General features: G+C 43.4%; 1 protein-coding gene across 1 annotated transcript in view; it reads right to left on the bottom strand.

Moving 5' to 3' along the window:
- CNGB3 (cyclic nucleotide gated channel subunit beta 3) overlaps positions 1-21,909 on the bottom strand; it is a 71,887-nt gene that overhangs the window by 33,904 nt on the left and 16,074 nt on the right. Inside the window, exons 4-6 of the mRNA XM_077351979.1 lie at positions 4,821-4,975; positions 2,681-2,887; positions 1,176-1,384 (exon numbers count right to left, since the gene is read on the bottom strand). Coding sequence (XP_077208094.1) covers positions 1,176-1,384; positions 2,681-2,887; positions 4,821-4,975 — 571 coding nt within the window. The remainder of the gene's footprint in view (positions 1-1,175; positions 1,385-2,680; positions 2,888-4,820; positions 4,976-21,909) is intronic.

The raw sequence follows: 21,909 nt of genomic DNA, 5'->3' as shown, positions 1-21,909 counted from the left end.
AGAAACCCATGAATGGTTGGAACTACCCTCTACAATGAAAAGGAGCAGGAGATTTTTTGCGTGTAAACTCCTTGTGAGTATGGGGGTGTGTGATAACTCATGTGCCCACAGCAAATTGCCAGATTTGTGCTTTCACTTTGGTGGTGTGGACTTATGGGCTTTCAACACAAGAGATGAACAGGAGCAGTTTTCCATTGTCTGCCTTTGCACAGTGACCCTGATCTTCTTTGATGGTCTCCTATTCATGTCCTAAGCAGGGCCTCTAAGCTTAGCATCTGAGATCCCTTAGCTTCCGAGATATGACATGACCCATTTAGTCCATTTAGCCTGGGCCTTCCCTTTAGGCCATTCCACCATGCAAAGAAGTAAATGCACCAAGAGCACACAGCTTTTAAACAAGTTGCTTCCAGTTTGCAGGCAGTGACATTTTGTTGAGGCTGTAAATGGAGATGTAAAGGCTTTACTTAAACATGAATTCAAATGTCTAGTATAATAGCAACGAATGCAGCTTGTTTGTGTGCTCACACGCCCTCCTCACCCCCCCTCTTCAATTCGTGCACAGAATATAAATGAAGCTTTTTCTGGTTTTGGAAGCCTTGAATAGATCTATAATTAGCCATGATGTCTGAATGCAAGCATCTGGGCAAATACAGGGTTTGTCTCCTCTTTACAAAGTGAGGGTTAGAATCGTGGTTTAAGTGGAGAAAACAAACTCCCATTTTCCCAGGTGCAAATTCTATATTACAGCAAAGTTGAACTTGATGATGTGCTTCCCAAAAGCAGAAAGCCTTAAATCAAGCTCTGCACCTGAGAGTTTGTGCCCATCACTATCATCTTGCCGTAGTGACAGAATATAGTGCTAATAATTATACCACCAACGTATGATACTTCAACAAAGGAAAAAGACAGATATCTGTTCAATGGGATTTATAATCTAAATTTTGACACAAGGGTTAGAAAGTAGGAAGGGGAAGAAGATATAGGTAAAATTATCAGGGTTCATTACCACAGTGGAATAATGTCTATGACAAAGATTTCAGAGGAAAGAGGTTTTTCAAAGTTGGGATTTGAAGACAGAGAAAAGAGAAATTTCACATAAGTGCTCATTCCAAACAGACATATTTGAAATGGGGAAACTGAATGTGCATTTTGTCTTCTACCCGTTCCTTACTTACTATGATATCTCCACCTCTTACAAATTGTAACCGGGGCTGAAATACCAGCAGATCACTGATGTAGCAGAAGTCACAAAGGATGTCCATAATGATCCAGTAGATTAAGTTGCTGGATGTATGAACTGGGAACATGCATCGCATGGGGATGAGCCAGCAGTTCCAGTTATAGGCGAGGGTAACCAAAAATAACCACGTAACATAGAAACGATCTGGGGAGGGAAAACGTGCATCTCTCTTAAAACTTTTTGTCAAACTTGACAGAGCATTAACTACATCTGAGGTCCCTGATCTGCCAGATGATTAAGAAAGGGTAGTGGGGGCCACCACAATAAAGGCACCACCCCTCCTCAAGGCTAATCACAAAACCATCCTCAGCATTTTTGGGGAATGGCGGGGTAAAAATCATCAAATAATAAATGAAATAAATAAACTAAAGAAGTATAGAAAAACACTGGGAGTAATGCTGGGGATCACTGATCAAATCCATATAATTTTTTAAACTAATACATTGCTATGATGCATGCAATACACTACAGCTTAAATGTCTGGAAGAATGCATCCCCAGTATATAGTCAGGAGATATAGCCAATCCCAGGATTTAAAAGGGAAATTAAAGGTGAAATACAGGTTGAAGAAGCTGGAAACTATTGGACTGAATTAATGCCTGGAATTACAGCTGCTTTGTTTTAGTAATGAATGCAGTAAACTACTGATACTAACATATAGGGATGGGCATGAACCCCAATTTTGCCATTTGGTTTATGGCTGAACCATGACCCCATATGAACTGTGAGGATGGTTTGCAAAGAAAACTGATCTTAAAAGTGCCAAGCCATTTAAATCAGTGCTTTCCGCTCCCCAGGGAATACTGCAGATAATTAGAATGCAGTAGTTTAAATGGTTGAGCCCAAGAAAGTAGTAACTTAAATCTCTTGGAGATGAGCTCAAGAAAGACTCTCCAAACAACTGAGCCATGTGGAGCAGTTTGCTCCGCATGGCTCAGCTGTTTAAAGAGGCTTTCTTGGACAGCAAGCCCCAAGGATTGGCTACCCAGAAGAAATCCTTTAGATAGCTTGGCAGCAGGAGCAGTGTCAACTGTTTTGTGCCTGAACCAGCTGAGCAGCAGAACAGGCTGCTCCCACTTCTCAGTTGGCTTTGGTCTAAACAGCTGAATGGCCAGGAGAAGTCTGTTCCTGCTATTTGGCAGTTTTTGCAGAGAAGAGAAAGAAGGAGTTTAAACCCCAGCTTCTTGCTCCTCTTAAACTATTTTAAAAGTTCATGAATGTTTGTGACTGTGCTGCAGTTTGTTCGCAAACCACAAACTGCCAAAATTTGTCACAAACAAAGGTTCATGAGCCTCTTTATGCCCATCCCCATTTATTTACCTACTCTCCTGGCTTAACATTTCCTCTGAGGTTTTAATAAGTCCTATGACCCCTTAACTAGCCATCAATAGTTCCATCCCATCTACAGAATCTTTTTCTTTCAAGAAGCATTTTGCTTACCTGTCAATGGATCCATACTTTCCGGTATCTTTAATTTCTTCAGGCATTCTTTGAGGGGTCGCCTCTTTATCTTACAGCATAGCATGTCACAATAGTGCTCGTCCTCTGATACAGGGGCCGAGTCCTTTTTCACCTCTTTTTTTTCCTCTTCTTTTGGTGGTGGAGGAGGAGGAGGAGGCGGAGGAGGCGGGGCTGCCTTTTTCGGTGCTGTTTCAAATAGACCACCTTTAATACTTGTGCACAGGTAATAAATACCTGTGAAGCTACAGCAAACTATATAATGTAACAGTGGTGGTGAATTGTTTTCGGGTGCTGAGGCTTCTTGACGTCTACTTGACAAAACTGTATTCTTTAATGAAAAGGGAGGATGGTGCCCTGAATTTCATAGTGGACATTTCCTTCCTGGATTCACATGTAAGCTTTTGGCCACTCAGCTAGAAGAAGAAGAGTTGGTTCTTATATGCTGCCTTTTTATACCTGAAGGAGGCTCAAAGTGGCTTACAGTCACCTTCCCTTTCCTCTCCCCACAACAGGCACCCTGTGAGGTAGGTGAAGCTGAGAGAGCCCTGATGCTACTGCTTGGTCAGAACAGCTTAATCAGTGCTGTGGCAGCCCAAGGTCACCCAGCTGGCTGCATGTGAGGGAGTGAGGAATTAAACCCGGCTCGCCAGATTAGAAGTCCGCACTCCTAACCACTACACCAAGCTACATGTTTGGTCCTCAGTAATGTAGATGTATGGGGGGGAAATTGCTTAGACTAGTATAGTAGTATATAAATAATATAGGATAGTTGCCTTCACACCAATAATCCCCTAAAGCCGGGGTAGTCAACCTGTAGTCCTCCAGATATTCATGGACTACAATTCCTATGGGAATTGTAGTCCATGGACATCTGGAGGAACACAGGTTGACTACCCCTGCCCTAAAGCACTATGTTTTGAACAGTGCTCTGAGGCACCACATTTTTCCTACTGAGAAGACTACTAATGGCAAAATAGCTTCCATAAATTTTCTAGCCGGTTCCAGGCTACCATCACTGATCTTTTGCTTTGATGCACAGACATTGGTGACTGCTAGATGTGGTGGAGATCTTTTATCACTTCATGCTGTACAGCTGTGTGATTCACCAGGTCATATGGAACAAAAGGGAACAATACAGTAAAGGAATGTCATGCTATAACAACAGTTTTTTTAGGCTTGGACATGCTCATGGGCATGAACTGAGGGGCTCCAGAGACCTTTGGTGCATAGCTTGGAGCTAGATGGAGGAGAGTTGACCTGTTTGGGACTCAGAGGACTTCCCTCCGTTTTCTTTTTTCGTCTCTTATTTTTTTTCCTTCTGTATTTTTAGCCACTTTCATTGGGAAGTAGAGCAAGATATAAATAAATAACTAAAACCGCTCAGTACCTGAAATTATCTATTCAATATACCAGTTTCTTTGCTTTGACAAGTTCAACAGTTTGGTGATGGATCAGTTGTGCTTACCTAGCCTTAAATAGTCACATTCTTAGATTATTATTTCAAAAAGAATTAATGGCTGCAAACAATGTGGTTTGAAGATATTACTTGCAAAAATGGTTTCCTGCATGCATTATAAATGCATCTAAGAAGTGTTCCCTAGCAGTGGAAAGTCTGAGAAACTTTGTGTTAGATAATCCTAGCAGGGGAATTAAGAGTGCAAAAACAATCAGATGCCTTCTGCACCAAGATGCTGAAGCTGTAGTAGATTTATGATGATCTTATTTTCTTGATGTCAGTGGATAGGAGTCCAATTAGGTGAAAGGCAATATGGATCAGACTGTAAGTGAGCACATTCAATGCTACACATGACTTACACAACACAACACAACTTTAACTCATAACTAGCCTGGCTAAATACAACTTGTGTCTTCCATCTCTTGGGGACTGGAAAAACAGAATAGGGAGCTACTGATGATCTGAGTGTCAGGTAATGAAGCCCCAATGTTTATGACCAGGTTGTCAGAGCTGACAATTTCACAAAGAGTGAATAAAATTTGCCACAATATGGTTTAAACCAGTCTCTAGCCTCCAGCACTAACTTATTGAAAGCATATGAGATGTGTATATGACATCATTTTAACTTTTATAAGAGTAATACTTGGAACTCTATGAACTTACAAACTGTTGGACTGGCTTCAGGCGAGGAGAGGACTGGATCTTTTAGCCTTTCTTTATACGTGGCTGTCCTGTCTCGAAGTTTTTTGACAATATCTTGTAGTTGGACTTGAGTATATGCATTTACAGGGGTTTCTGGTGACATTTTCTCAGTTCTGCTAAGAAAAAAAAAAGATCAGAGTTAAAAGCTTTCAAATTTAACAGGGCCCCAGCCTTGAATTAATGGTTAAAAAATCAGTGAGCCTAAAGCAGATCTCTACAATTTAGAGTTGCCATCCTCCAGGTTGGACCTGGAGATCTCTTGGAATTACCAACCAATTTCCAGACTACAGAAACCAGCTCCTGTGGAGCTGTGGCTGATTTTGAGGGTGGGGTATATGGCATTATGCCCAGCTGACGTCCCTCCTCAGGATCTACCCCCCAAATCTTCAGGAATTTCCAAACCTGGAGTATACAACCCTAACAGTCTATAAACTATAATCTGAACCCAGTCCATCAGCAACATAGCCAGGGAGATCCAGCCCTCAGTCTCCTGCTGTCTTACATAGCTTGGTCTTCAAGACCAACAGCACAAAGTTCTTCAAGCCCCTGGAAGTTATTGTCAGTTTGGTAAGTTGTAATATCTGCAAAATCATGTGGACTTTGAATGGTTGTCCAGAATAGAGACTGTTTTCTGCCCCTGGACAGCCTCTGGTTGCTGGCGGGTTTTAGAGCCCCCCCCCACATGATGTCACCTGCATCCAGAGTCTGTCCAAGGGCTGGCTCGAATTTTGCCCAGATTTGCCTCAGGATGAGGGAAATTGCAAAAAATGGATTTGCCACTTTTTATCTCACATCCCATCAGTGAGCAACCAGAGGCAAGTCTGTATGGAGGAGGAAAGGCACAATAGTCTCTGTAGCAGTGTCCTGCCCTCGCACTCACCCTCCCCTCTCCATTTCCTGCTCCAATTTATTAAAATGATGTGTATCACTGTCTCACAGCGCAACCGCAAAGCTACATTGTCAAAGGTAAAAGAAAATCTTCTTTAAAGTGTACGTGGTCTTTTTGGGATCAGGCAGGCGAAACACAGACCCATTTGTGTTTTTTGGAGCTGGGGAATGAAAGGGGAAAAGGTGTGAGTGATCAAGCAGTCTTCCCCCCCCCCCCCCCGATCATTCAGCCATGTGTGTGCACTTTGTTTTTAAGAGAACCGTTTACACAAAATGACTCTTTGGGCTCCAGTTATCATGTTGAGTATCTAAGAAATCCACCCAGACATAAATAAAGTCCAAAAGAACACAAATCCCCCAAAGTGGGGGAATGCTGTATCATTCTGGCATTTCTCCATAGCAACATGGAAGTGTTGATTTTTATTAAAAATGTATCTGTGTTGTGGCATTGCAACATAGCAAAGCAGAAGTGCCTTAAAAAAAATTGGGGGGCTGGGGGGGGGAAATAAACTTTCACTCCATGAGAGAACTGCTGTGCTGTGATTGGTAGCTTGCTGTGATTGACAAACCAAGGAACAGGGGGAGAAGTTCATTTGGCTTTCCCTTGCACCCTTAGAAAAAAGAGAGAATCTGTCCCAGGCTATCAAAATCTGTATACAGTATACAGTATAATAATTACACAAAAACCCAAGTGGAAAATTGCAACAGTATTCAAGCAGCTTGTGTCACATGACAGGGCTAAGGCTGTGTCCTGAGGGAGGCAGTAACACACTGCAAAGCACAAGTAAGGCAAATGTGACTAAGTTACCCCCAAGGGTAACTAAGGGGCAGAAAAGGAGGAATGACCACAAGCACTAGCTCCCTATGGAGCAAAGGTTCCCTTAGGTATAGCAATAAACCTGACAAAAGAGCTTTCTCAGTCATAAACCAAAGGAGGCATTATGTCAGCATTGCCAGACTCCAGAAGTAGAAAGAAGTAGCTGACTAGCGCAGTTATGGAGAGCAGCCAGCCAGGCCTGAGGACTCTGCAGTTTGGAAAGGTGAGAAGCTTCCTGGAAGTAAGCAGGCAATATTTCTTGTCAAGAGTAAAGCAGGTACTATCTCATTGGATATTGCAGCCTAGCTATCTTTGGGCTTAACTCAGCTGGAGGGGCACCATGGTCTGAGGCAGTACCTAAAGGACTTTGGCAGAGGAAAAACTGCCTTTAGTCTCTAGGAATATACCAAACTCCTTAGTAGGCACCTCACCTGAAGGGTCCACATAAAGAAGGAGTTCTGTTCCATTTATGGTTACTTGCTAAATAGGGTCTAGGCAGATAAACAGAACTGTTGGAATTGCAGTCAGCAAATAATTTGGTGAAGTTAGCTTTGAAGGACTGCTGTTAAGCTGTTTAAGCAACTAAACGGCACCCATGTGCTCACTAGTAGTGCCAGGTGGTCAGTGCTGGGATTGCAGCCATAAACAGTAGAAAAAAACCTAGAACAGGGTCTGAGAGCTCCCTTTGTTTGAGCCAGCTCCTGCCCATTTCATATTTCTTCAGGATTAAGAAGCACAGTGTGCTTTTGCTGAAGCAGGTAAGCAGTCACCATTAAGATTCTCAGCTCTCACTATCAGCTGATGTGTGGGATGTAGTCTGCTTGCAGCCCAGCCATAGAGGCTTGCAATATGCTGCGTTTGTAACTATTAAGCTTTTGTACTGAAGCAGATGAACATGATATATGTTTGTAAATAATTTTCCAGTAAAGATTCTCTCTTTTAAACCTCAAAGTGCTGTGAGTCTGGATCTGTACTCTGCAGCTCTATTTCTCTGGAGGGACTCGGGAGCCAAGTCCAAAATTCGAAACAAGAAGCAGTGCTTTTGTGTATGTGTACCAAAAGAAAAAAGACCTGGTACTCATATTTAAGTTTGTGCCAATTCCCCCAACTAACCTAGGGAAATACCCCACAAAGGAGCTGGTATTCAGTACTGATGATTACCCCCCCCCCAAAAAAAACCCACCCTGACACACAAGTATATTTTATGTATAATAGTGGCTGAGTTGGAAGCACCAATTGCTAGAAGATGAAGTCTGTCAGGCATCAAGAGGGAGGAGATCTGGCTCGGGCCTACATTACTGAGTGATATAGCAGTTGTTGTGAGTGTTCAAGTTATACAATTACCCTTGGTTTGGAACTTAAATTATGGCTCAGGGGCTTGACATGACAACACACTATGCTTTTCCAGCAGCTGACAGATGCTGTTGTGACACTTGTATGATCTTGGGGAATGTCTTGGATGAGGTAAAGTACAACCCTTCTGTAAAAATTATTTCCTCCCCAGTGTGAAATGGACTAACGAATTGCAGCTTGTTTATATTGACTCAGTACATTAAATTGTGCTGAGCCTGCACTGAAGTGGCCCTCCCTTCTGACTCCCCCCCTTTCACTCAGGACGTGAAAGGAAATCCGCGGAGGCATAAGCAAAACAGGGTTGAAAGCAGCTGCAAAAGAGAGCCTGCATTTAATATTTCGAAAGCACGTTAATGTACTTTAAGAGAGCACAGAGAATAGACCAAAGACACAAATGTATGGTTTATAAACATATGATCGATTAGACTCTGTTTGAACAGCCAAACACTGAACATTATGGATATATAATAATCTCTAGGGTCTGCTGATCAGCATGCAACAGGAGTAGGGAATAAGTTTAAGTGAAAAAAATAGTTCTGCATTTGTTTTTTTTAAAAATTGCTTTGCTATAATGCTTGAAATAAAGGAACCAGTGTTTGCTATTTCTGGAGTGCTATTTGTCTGAGATGGCTTTGTCCAAGGTAGTAAATAAAGGGACGTGTCAAGGATCTGCTTGTTTGTCCTCTCCACCAATTGCTCAGATAACTTTTCAGCAGTTTCCTTGCCCTATATCTACACATCTTTCCTCAAGGAGAAAAGTGCATGTAACTGCTATGCACTGAGTGTTCCAGATATCCCAGATATCAGATATCTTGTGATCTAAGTGCAACCCAGAGGTCCTGGAAGAGACAGTCCCATTTTTCCTCTCTTCATTTTTTGTTATTTCTCTAGAAGGCCGAGTCTGGCTCTTCGTTTTCCTGTGTTGCCTGATTCTTTCAATGTAATGTTTATTGCAGCCATATGTATACATAACGAATAGTAAAATTTCAAGTTGGGAAAATGTTGTGGCAGAGGTCTAAGTCCCTTCTCTCCAGGTTGGGAAATTCCTGGTGGTTTTGGAGTAGAGGCTGCCGAGGTCAGGATTCAGGGAGGGTCCTCAACAGGGTATAATACCATATTCCACTCCCTAAAATGGTCATTTTCTCCTGGACAACTAATCTCTGGAGATCAGTTGTAGTTCTCAGAGGTCTCCAGACCCCACCTGGAACTTGGCAAGCCTATCTCCATGGTCCATATCTGATTTAATTTGTACACCCACACATCTGAGGAGAGTGGGACTTCAGAACACACCTGAAAAGGAAGCAAACATGGATGGAGGAAATGACATCGCTCTCATGGCACAACACCACATCCTGCAAATATATGGAATGTCCTTGCAGATGACTACTGGGAAAATGGATAGTTGCTTAACAACCTATTTTATTTATATTTATAGATAACGAAGAACCTTTTACATGGCTTGAATTATTTCTTATAGTTATGTTAGCATGCCCTGGCAAAAACTTTGGGAATGACTGACAAGTCATAAAGCCAGTTTCTCTTCATGTTTTGGGAACTGGGACTCTAAATGTTGTGCCCACTTTTTCTCTGCTCATTTTCATTGCCAAGGAATAATTTTCCTATTTAAGCAAGATATTATGATGGATGTTCTGGCTATTGTTCAAATGTAAACATTGTATTGTACGTGTTGCTAGTGTGATTGTTCACTTTTAATAAATTGAGATTATCCAACAGTGAGTGCCAAAGACCCTTTTCATTAGTCATATATGAGATTTCAGTGTGTTTTGGGGCTATCCCAATAAATATGTTTGTGTAATATATATTGTATAAATCCATAATCTTTCCAACCAAAATGTGAGAATTCTGAGGCCAAGAAGTTTTAGAAGAAGGGCGTATTCCATAGCACAAATACTGTCACTGTTTGGCAGAGAAGGTGTCTCCTTGGGTGGTGGGATAATGGTGGACCACTCTTATAACTAATCATTACATCATTCTTTGCCTACTGGGTTGTTGACCTGCACTGCTCTCTCACTGTCATCTGTTTCTTTTCCTTGCCTATCCCTTTCCTGTTTTGTTATCTCATCTCTTAATAAAATGCATATGTTGATGCACTCCTCCTTTTATTAAGTAGTTGCTAAATTTTAATGGAGCACAGTGAGGTAGTAATAAAGTTCCTTGATTTTAAAAAAGAAAGCTCTCTAACCTATAGCTATGATTCTGATACCTGAAGCGCCATTAGCTGATGCTCAGAATGCTACCAGGTTTTGCAACCCGACCATTTTGCCTTGAAAACCCCCTTTTTTATTTGGTTTGCCGCTTGTGCAAATCAAATCCATTAGCCTCACTTTATTAATTTTTTAATCATTGTAAGTTTTCTGGATTTGAAACATCTTTCAACATTATTCTTGCTTATAATAAATAAGATTCCATAAAAAGCTGTACAAGTTTGAAGCTTGAGGGCCAAGTGACCTACAAAGGCTACTTATGAATGCAAAAAAGGAATGACAACTTCACTCAACATAAGAGTTTTCTGGGTATCTACAGTTCCCAGTTAAGTATTTTATGTAATATTTGGAGACTTGTTTACCTACAGTGGCTTTTATTTTACTGGACATATATGTAAACAAGTTGAGTGTCCCCAGGTATTTTGGCTGATTATAGATCCGGCTGTGTGTTCATATTTGCATACACCCATCTCCTCTTTTAATATCATCATAGCATGGCTGATATACAATGAACATGTAGGAATCTGGCTGTTTCTATAAATGAGATGACCCACACATGTTGAACTAAGAAGGTACCTGAATGACTACCTACTCTCATATAAGCTTACCTGACCATTCTGGTCATCTCTGAAGGCCCTGAAGACAGGTGGCAAATTGGTCTCCTTGATCATGATGCTGAAACTCCCTCTCAGGGAGATTTTTCTGTCTCCCTCTATTATTGTCTTCTATCAGAAAGACTTTTTTGATTCGTTTGTCATTCCTTCACTAATTCTCATTAGCCCTTGTAGCAGAATGACTCTGCAACTCATGGGAACTACCAGACAGATCTAGGTACAATTAAGCAATATCAAAAGAAATATACAAGTTGACAATTAGTTCACTTCCAATCCTTGAACCTCTGGTAGAGCCTTGGAGGGAGGCTGCCTTTTGTTTGCATCATAGTCCAATTTGCACATGCAAGCATGCTCTGGCATCACTATCTAACCATAAAAAATGACCCACATGAGCTTCTCGTCTTATGCCAGCCAAATAAAGAACAAAAAGTAAGGGACAGCTCCCTCTTTCCAGACCCCTCCCTACATGAGCTCCTAGGGTCTTAGCCATTCCAGGTTCCAGGTCTCAGGGATGGCAGAACGTGGTTCCTGCAATCAATGAGCCAGCATGTTTTATTTATTATTATTATTATTATTATTATTATTATTATTATTATTATTATTATTATTATTATTCGATTTATTTCCCACCACTCCCTACAGGCTCGTGGTGGGTAACAATAGTCTTAAAACCCCCCGTTAAAAGACTATAAAAATTCCCCAACACGGCGGAAAATACCACTCTCCCCTACCCGAACAAGGGCATTGGGGGATGGAGGGTGATGATGACTACTTCAAACCCCCCAGGGGGGCAATGTTCTTCCTTGCCAATCCCAGTCTCAACCATAGACCTGGCAGAAGAGCTCCGTTTTACAGGCCCTGCGGAAAGCTGACATTTTTGGGAATATAATTTTGGAGTTATAAATGACTCTCTGTAGACAGTGAAGTGTTGTGAGCTGAGGGGACAACAATCGCAGCTCTGCCATGAGTCCCAGCAAGAAAGGTGGACTGTTAGCAAGGAAATAAATAAAAAATGAGCAAGATATAAGACAAGAGGCTACTTCAGATGGTGTGTCTGGAAAGCGTGTCCCGCTCTCCACATTCAGTGAAGCTAGAGCCTCAGAATCACTAAAAGCATCTTCATAAGAACATGGTGGAAGACAAATTACATCTTGACTCCATATTCTTGGTATTGTGGAGGAAGCATTTGAACCAGTAGAGATCTGCTTTCGGTTTGATTGTCAGCTTGAATGCAGGCCCACCACATGATGATGGCATGCTCATTCTCCCCTCTTCCTTTTTGGATGCATCGTGGAATTAATGTTGTATCTTGAAACTTGTTTCACACTTCAGCAGGCACCCTGAATTTAGATGGATGCAGCTTTCATTTTGTTAGGTAATTCCTCTGTGCTATAATTAATGTAAGCACAGTGATTAATAGCATAATTAATTGTGGGCTTAGTAGCTACAATTATGTGCCTAAACAACAATATCATGGCTACTCTTCAGCATGGATAGATTGTGGGCAGGCGAAAGTAGACTATCCATCAGCGCTTGGACCTTCATTCTATTTTCATACCATTATCTAACTGAAGGAAATCTTCTAGCACAGGTTTGTACCACATCTGATCTCGAAAGGTGAATGTGGCCTCCCACATGGGTGCTAACCATTTGATTTTGTAGTCCTCCCAAGCCCTTTGCACACGTCCTCGGTGAGTACAATGAAGGTACTGGGGTGAACACAGTTTCACAAATACAAACTCTATCTAGAACCCAGAGAACTTTGGTTGCATGCAAATGTCTCTTTCTAGCTGCTTCAGGTGTCAGCAAATCCTTGGCTGCCCAGGATATCCATCAGTTTTTCATATAATACCACAGGCAAGGAAGCTTTTCATTTCAGTGAGTCAGATGCTGTCCTGTGCACATTTTAACCCTATAGATTTAAATGACTTCTGCACATCTGTGGGGCTGTGAGCACAGCAGATATGTTTAATCTGTAGCCTGTTGGCTCAGGAGAAATAAGTAACAAGAGGGAGAAACTCAAAACTTCAGAACGGAACCTCAAAAAAGAAGCATCGTCCTGTTCAGTTCAGTGGGGCAGATGTTGGAAATCTGTGAACATGTCTTTCTGAGAAAACTTGCATGGAATTGCCCTGCAAAACTTCTCTAAGTGCAAATATCTTGCAGCAGGAGATACCCTTGTTTTTAAAGATTGGCTTACTTGTTCATATTGGGCATGCATAGATTAGCACCAAGCGTGTGACCCTAACCCAGGCAGTACAGGACCGATCTAAAAAGCCCCCTTTATTGATTTGCTTATTTATTGCAGCTGTTCCCAACCCCCGGGCTGGGGACCGGTCCCGGTCCACGGATCAGTCGGTACCGGGCTGCGGCTCCTCCTCATCCTCCATCCCGGCTGCTGCCTCAGAGGCTGCCCTGCCACTTTGGTGCTCTCCAGCGGCTGCCATGGCTAGTGTGGCACTGCGCAGCTGATGCTGGCAGCGTCCCCCAGCAGGTGGCGAGAAGTTAGGGGTGCTGGCAGGAAAGTAAGTGCAGCAGGGGCTCAGTGACGTCCCTCGGCAAAAGACTACCCCCCCCCCCCGGGCCTCAGTAAAATTGTCAAGCGTTGACCGGTCCCCAGTGATAAAAAGGTTGGGGACTACTATGCTGCCTTTTTAGAGTCCTTCTTGAGGCGGCTTACGATGAAAACAATGCCACAATGTCAGAAGCAAGCCATTGAATGGATATTGGATTGTGGTTTGTTCCTTGGGGGACAAAGAGCTCTCAGTCATCACAATATTTGTCATCTTGCTTAACCAGTACCACATTTTACCCCAGCTCTTGTGCTATCTGTCAAAGGCTTTCTTTTAAAGCTGAGATCAGGATTCCTGCTGAATTCCTACTAAAAAGACTTCTGTTGTTCTCTCTGTTATATCCTTATATAGAATTAATGTTTTAGATTTGCTTCAGGAGATACATGAATGCTCCTAACTTGAAATGCTGTGACATTTTTTTTTCTGTAGAAGTTCTTTCTATGTCATTTTATCCTGTTCTTTCTCGAGTCAACTCAGGATGTACATTATTCTCTGCTCCTCTTTTTTATCCTCACAACAACCCTGTAAAGTAGGCTACGGTGAAATGAAAAGCTTGTCACTGTAGATAATTAGTCTGAATTCTTATTCCATTCAAAATGGAAAATTAATATATAAAATCCCCTTTATTATCACAGTCAGGATGTATTTATGCAAGGAATTATTATATCGTTGAAGGTGATATAATGGTGGGATCGGATTTTGCAGCTGGTCTGGAGGAAATAATGTCTGACAACCAAACCCAGCCACAATTTGTGGACCTCTAATGTTAATCTTTCCTCTGATCCTCCTGTACTCACGCCCAACCCTTAATAATACCAAGGCGAAAGACCTGTCAATTGCCTTTTCAGGGATTCTCTGCCACCATTAGGCATAAAGATTAAAATGTCAGGGGTGAGACTGTGGTGAGTGGAGAGCCTTATTAGGATGAGCTACAGTAGTGAAGCAGGAACCTTTTGTGGCTGACTTTTCTGTTCCTCCTTTTTTAAGCGCATGATTGGACCTTTTTTGAAAGCATAACATTTACTGCACTGTGGAGAATTTGATACCCTAGTTGGTAATGAGAGATAAAGGTCCTCTAATCTCAATTTTACCTCATGACCTCACTGAATTGAAACCATCACTACAGGTGAAGAGCAACATCTGACAGACATTCCGGGCTTTTTATTACTAGAGAAAGGCCCTTGCAATTTCATGAGCAGAGTCAAAGGATAGTCTAGCAGGGGCATTAGCAAAACTAACACTTTTTGCTGACAGAAAAGTCCCAGCTAATAACAGTGTAGCTGCTGATAATGTAGAGATGTTCCCTAAAAATGAAAACAAGGTGCAATTCAATAAGGATAAGTACAGCATTCTACATCTGGGTCACAAAAAGGAGAGACATACATACTGGATGGGAGATACACTTCTGGATAGCAGTGTGTGTGAATGAGATCATGGGGTACTTGTGCACTGTAAGCTAAATATGAATAGTGTGATGCGGCAGTAAAGAAGGTAAATGCAGTCTGGAGCTGTATCAACAAACATCAAAATTGCAAGGTGTCATATTCCTGCTGTTTACTGCACCTGGAATACTGGGTACACCTCTGGAGGCACCTTCAAAAGGATGTGGACAAAATGGAGAGGGTGCAGAGGAGAGTTACAAGGATGATCTGGGGCCTGGGGACTGCACCTATGAGGAAAGGCTACTGGAATGTTTTCATCTGGGAACTAGCTCTAGCATCTTCAGTAGAGTCAGCAGAGGGCTGAGAGACAAAGATACCTAGATCGTTTCAAGTTCTAAATAAAACAGCTAGTCCAAGCTGATTGGAATTTTTGTTTGGGGAAAGGGGGTGGGACTGAGCCAGTAGCAGCGATACACTGTATCCAGTTATGCTTTCCCATATTTCACAGATATAAAATGGACCATATGTGTATTATTCTTATAGAAGATTCAAAATGGGCTTCACCAGTGTATGAAATGGCCAGGTGCATACAACATGTCACAGTGTGATTTTGCACTTACATTAAATGCCTTTGGGGCCTTCTCGAAGATTAGATGTCTACTAGACCTTGGGAAGGGAGCAGTTGAGACCTCAGAACTAGCATGGCTGACACCATTTTAACATGGAATTCCATGGGTCCATAAACTGGGACAGTAACTCAGTAGGATTATACTACAGAAAGTAGGGATGGATTGTCTTTGGTAAATGGTTTCAGACCTGTATTGGTCTGCAGTACAATAGCTAAGATTAGAATCCTATAGCATTTTAGAGACCAACAAGATTTTGATGTATGACTCTCAAAAGCTCATCCCTTCAAAATCTTGTTTGTCTCTATGGTGCCATTGAACTTGAATCTCTCTGGTAAATAGCAATGACTGGAGAATATGGAATATTGGTTATTACAGCCTCTAATGTGCTATTGGATTAGCTACACCACTGGCAGAGGGAAATAAATTTGCATAAATCTACTTAAACATGATTTACCACAATTTAGCTGCAAATTTCCCCTCATGGTAAGTAAGGGGTACCATCATCTTACTTTCAATCAACAATCAAATTACACTGCGAAAGGCTTCATAGAATTATACAAATATGGCCTAGTACTAAATATTTGTGTAGAATTGCGTGTTAAGAAAAAACCTCTTATTGTCTACTGTCAACCTGAGTTCAAATCAGAATAAGGGAGGGGGAGGGAAAATAGTTTTTGAATGCTATTCAAGACACACAAAGTACAGGAGAAGGAAGAATTTGCTACATTGCTGAGGTAATTTAAAAACCCACCTGTGGGATTAGCTAGAATCATGGCCCAGCCAGCTATTACCTCAGCAAGGAGAGTGGATTGAAAGGCTTACACAGACTGACCATATGTCCCAACTTACTCAATCACAGAAGAATTATATATCATAAGTAGAAAAGGCATGAAAATCTTACATGCCTCATTACTTCTCCTTTTCAGCTTTACACGGTCTCTTGTTAACGTACCTTTCAGCCCTTGAGTTTTCAGATCCCACAACTGGTGGACATTTTTATTGTGCTAATTTCTTCAAGAGAATATTAAGTGACTTTTATGTCTTTAGGAGCTGGCAGATTTTCAGGCTCAAAGTCTCAGCCATGAGCCAAAATGAGACCCTCCTACAGAAGCCAAAGCTGAATTTATAAGCAGAATCCCCACTGTTTAAGAATGGAATGTGAAATAGGAGCTCTTAAAAAAACAACAACCCTAAACTACATGACCTCTAGTTTTTAAATTAAAGCATACAGAGCACTTTAAACTTGAGCAGAAATCCGTGGTCTATTTGTATCACAAAAATGCATGCATGCAAAAGTGAATCTCTGAAATATGAAGTTAATATATTCACCTTGAGTATTTTTAAGAAAGGCAATCTATAAATGCTGTAAAAGAACTAAATGTGAGTTGTGGCAGTTCCAGGTGATGTTGTGAATTTATTAAGCAGGCACATACTTCCTCAGTTTTCTGCTATTTGCTATCAAAGACTCATACAAAATTTAGATGACAGTCACTATTCACTTGTGTATCCTTGAATTTTCTGGATATTAACATTTTCCTGGGATTGTGAGATGTGACAGAAATATTTACATGCATACAGTATAACATGGAGATTATAATATAAATAATTGTTTGTGCTATAAACCTGGCTGAGACTTACATTGTCGTGTTGGAGGGCTTGCTGGGAAGGAGAGGAGACCACCCAGAGGCCCTCTAGTGTGTGTCAAGGGCTGAGCAGGACCCATGGTGACTATTTAAGTTGCCACGTGTGTCTTCGCCTGGAATGCCACAGGAGCTGCTTCCCTCCCACCCACTCTATGTTGTTGTATACAGAATTGTTCAGGGTTTTGAGGTGGATGTTTTGTTCAATAATTGTCACACTGCTGACTGCTAGTTTGGTGTAGTGGTTTGGTGTAGTGGTTAGGAGTGCGGACTTCTAATCTGGCATGCCAGGTTCAATTCTGCGCTCCCCCACATGCAACTAGCTGGGTGACCTTGGGTTTGCCACAGCACTGATAAAACTGTTCTGACCGAGCAGTGATATCAGCACTCTCTCAGCCTCACCCACCCCACAGGGTATCTGTTGTGGGGAGAGGAAAGGGAAGGCGACTGTAAGCCTCTTTGAGCCTCCTTTGGGTAGGGAAAAGCGGCATATAAGAACCAACTCTTCTTCTTCTTCTAGGTCAGGCTCCCTCTCCCATGCTGTGCCATCCCTCCCATGGGGAGGTAATAAAGCTGTGGCCTTGTTCATCCCAACATTGGTGTCATGTCTTATTCCAGCACATAATGCCCTCCTGCAAGTCAATAATCAATTAACAGACTCATATAGTTGCTAAAATCTGGGTTATCCATACCTATTAAATAGGAAAATACTCTGATTTCTACAAATCTGCTTCTACTTCGCCACAAGACAGTTTGGTTTATTTTGTGAATAAAGAATTAGATTTAATCTTATGAGATCTGTGTGCCACATGCATTGGAAGGGAAACAATAATTTGATGTGAAAATTGGGGCTTCTTGTAGTTTTCTGTCAGATATTTAGTACTCAAGCAAATATAATAACAGAAGGCTTGAAGTTTCAAGCTGGTCTATTCACTGTCTATAGCACACAGAGTTAAAATAAGAATCTGAGATCAGAATATTATATTTCTCAGCTTCTAAATGTTTGCTTGATTGTGCTTCATTCTATTCTAATTGGTACAAATTAATCTTTGAAAAGAGATCATGACTGAATCATTAAAGGTAATGTTACTGTAATGTAGTAAATATAATAGTTAATAAACCCATATATTTTGTTCTGACATAAGCAAAGAAATAAGAATTCCTCCCATTAAAACTACTTTCTATAAAGCTTTATCTCTACAAGAATTTAGAAACTTTGCTTCCCCCTCATCAGAATGTGTATGTTAGAAAAAGAAGTGGCCAACAGGATTTCAATTCATTCCATTCTTCCAACTCTATGTAATCTCTCAGTAATCCTTAAAATAGTAGAGATGGCTGCTTTCCCTTAATTTCCTGTTATTATAGGTTCGTGGGCTTGTCTATATATGATGATGAAATGGTATCGTTCCTGAGGTGAAGGACTGCATATACAACACACTTTTCCTTTCGCTCACAGGCAGCCATAGAAAGATTACTACTGTCCTGCAAAGCTATTCACAGGAATAGCTGTTCTGCCAGTATCTGTAAACAGCCCGTGGCGCCACGGGCGCCACGGACTGTATAAAGGAGTAAGGGGTAGTGGGGAGGAGTTAGGGCGGGACCGGTCCGGGATAAAAACTCGGGGGGGGGGCCAATCAGGAGCCGCGAAGCGGCTCCTGATTGGCCCCTCCGAGTGTCAATCCCGCCCCAAGCAGACAATGGGGAGCCGCGCGAAGCGCGGCTCCCCATTGCCTGCTTCACTCGCTCGGAAAATGGCGGCCCGCCTGGTGAGAGCCTCGGCTGGGGGGTGGGCCGGGAAGCCTTCTCTCGGCCGGCGGAGCGGCCTCGCAGCGTTGTGGACGCTGCGAGCCCGCTCCGCCGGCCGAGAGACGGCTCCAGAGAGCCTCGGGGGGGTGGATGGGTGGGGGGGGGGAAGGGAAGCCTTCTGCCGCCGGCCGCAGCGGGCTCACAGCGTCGTAGACGCTGTGAGTCCGCTGCGGCCGGCGGCAGAAGGCTCCAGAGAGCCTCGGGGGGGTGGATGGGTGGGGGGGGGAAGGGAAGCCTCCGATTCCCAGCCCCAGCAACTGCGAGCCGCGCGCAGCGCGGCTCGCAGTTGCTCCCGGCCTGACGAGACTCCAGCCGGCGAGAAGCTGAAGAGAAAAAAAAACACCCCTGTAGGAGCCTTTTGCAGCTCCAAGCCGGCACGCCCACGAGAGCCAGCAGAAAAACATTAACCCTGTAGGAGCCTTTCGCAGCCCCAAGCCGAGAGCCAGCAGAAAAAAAAACCCTGTAGGAGCCTTTCGCAGCCCCAAGCCGAGAGCCAGCAGAAAAAAAAACCCTGTAGGAGCCTTTCGCAGCTCCAAGCCGAGAGCCAGCAGAAAAAAAAACCCTGTAGGAGCCTTTCGCAGCTCCAAGCCGAGAGCCAGCAGAAAAAAAAACCCTGTAGGAGCCTTTCGCAGCCCCAAGCCGAGAGCCAGCAGAAAAAAAAACCCTGTAGGAGCCTTTCGTAGCTCCAAGCCGAGAGCCAGCAGAAAAAAAAACCCTGTAGGAGCCTTTCGCAGCCCCAAGCCGGCACGCCCACGAGAGCCAGCAGAAAAACATTAACCCTGTAGGAGCCTTTCGCAGCCCCAAGCCGAGAGCCAGCAGAAAAAAAAACCCTGTAGGAGCCTTTCGCAGCCCCAAGCCGAGAGCCAGCAGAAAAAAAAACCCTGTAGGAGCCTTTCGCAGCTCCAAGCCGAGAGCCAGCAGAAAAAAAAACCCTGTAGGAGCCTTTCGCAGCTCCAAGCCGAGAGCCAGCAGAAAAAAAAACCCTGTAGGAGCCTTTCGCAGCCCCAAGCCGAGAGCCAGCAGAAAAAAAAACCCTGTAGGAGCCTTTCGTAGCTCCAAGCCGAGAGCCAGCAGAAAAAAAAACCCTGTAGGAGCCTTTCGCAGCCCCAAGCCGGCACGCCCACGAGAGCCAGCAGAAAAACATTAACCCTGTAGGAGCCTTTCGCAGCCCCAAGCCGAGAGCCAGCAGAAAAAAAACCCTGTAGGAGCCTTTCGCAGCCCCAAGCCGAGAGCCAGCAGAAAAAAAAACCCTGTAGGAGCCTTTCGCAGCCCCAAGCCGAGAGCCAGCAGAAAAAAAAATCCTGTAGGAGCCTTTCGCAGCCCCAAGCCGAGAGCCAGCAGAAAAAAAACCCTGTAGGAGCCTTTCGTAGCTCCAAGCCGAGAGCCAGCAGAAAAAAAAATCCTGTAGGAGCCTTTCGCAGCCCCAAGCCGGCACGCCCACGAGAGCCAGCAGAAAAACATTAACCCTGTAGGAGCCTTTCGCAGCTCCAAGCCGAGAGCCAGCAGAAAAAAAACCCTGTAGGAGCCTTTCGCAGCCCCAAGCCGAGAGCCAGCAGAAAAAAAAACCCTGTAGGAGCCTTTCGCAGCCCCAAGCCGAGAGCCAGCAGAAAAAAAAAACCCTGTAGGAGCCTTTCGCAGCTCCAAGCCGAGAGCCAGCAGAAAAAAAACCCTGTAGGAGCCTTTCGCCGCTTCAAGCCGGCGCCCTGGGAGCCCCGGCAGCCGCCCACAGCACAGCTGCTGGGTGCTCCCTGCCCTCATGGCCCCAGAACACAATGGAGCCGCCGGGAAAGCCGCAGAAGAACAAAAAAATGCAGAGGAGCCGCCACAGCCCAGCGCACCACACCTGGGACTCCCGCCTCCTCTTTCAGGTAGCCTGTCCCTCGCTCTGTCCCTCGCCTGCCACTCGCTCTGGTCCCCACCTGCTAGCGCCCATTGTCTTCTTCATACAATGGGCTTTTTTACTAGTTTGGTATAAAACGGAAAGAAGGAATAGCTTATTGATAGACTGCAAGTGAATCCCAACTCAAATTATTAGGAAAATGTTCCATTTTCTCCATCATCCTTCTTTTATCCAGGACGTAAACTATTTATGACTGCTAATAGCTTTAGAGATGACAGTTGCATTTGGCCAAGCAAACCGTGGTTATATCTGCTTGCTGTTTGTTAATATCAATCACAATGTATTTTTGGATATTTAAAAATGAGAAAGTATTGAGATGGAAAGCCCCAAATGGGGTAATTTTTCTGGCTAATGGATTGTAGGAATATCCAGGGGTGAATACCTTGTCTGTCAGAGCTAAGTGAGTCATTTGACAGGATAACAAATTGGTTTCTTCATTGAGAGATGACCCTCCAAAAAGGGATCTCTCCATAATGGATTTTATAGAAGGTAAAGGGTGAGGGACAATCAGGCTAAGACTCTTCCACATTGCCCTTTTTAAATAGGTTGTTATCCATGGCTGGCCAGATTCCTTGTATAGCAACTTGTGGATGGAGGTTTAGATAGCCTATTTAGTTTTGTTAATGAGCTGTATCTGAAGCACTCTGCCATGCAGCTTCCCCTGCACACAGTGCATTCTATTTCAGCTTTTCTTTTCTGAACATTCTAATGCTTGCACTATGGCACTAGACCAGTAGTTCTCAACCTTACTAATGCCACGACCCTTTAATACAGTTCCTCATGTTGTGGTGACCCCAACCATAAAATTATGCAAGTGTTCTTTCACAGAACCTCTTGTGGTGTAGACCATGAGGCTGGGAGTTCGATCCCAGCAGCCGGCTCAAGGTTCACTCAGCCTTCCATCCTTCCGAGGTTGGTAAAATGAGTACCCAGCTTGCTGGTGGGTAAAACAGTAATGACTGGGGAAGGCACTGGCAAACCACCCCGTATTGGGTCTGCCATGAAAACGCTAGAGGGCGTCACCCCAAGGGTCAGACATGACCCAGTGCTTGCACAGGGGATACCTTTATCTTTACCTTTACCTCTTTCACAGAAATTAAACTGAAACTGACTAATGGTGTGAAGATCCATTGTTCATGATAGAATCATAGAATCATAGAGTTGGAAGGGGCCATACAGGCCATCTAGTCCAACCCCCTGCTCAATGCAGGATCAGCCCAAAG

Source organism: Paroedura picta, chromosome 9 (assembly GCF_049243985.1).
Source record: "Paroedura picta isolate Pp20150507F chromosome 9, Ppicta_v3.0, whole genome shotgun sequence".
NCBI lineage: Eukaryota > Metazoa > Chordata > Lepidosauria > Squamata > Gekkonidae > Paroedura > Paroedura picta.
This window is presented reverse-complemented; position numbering and strand designations above follow the sequence as displayed.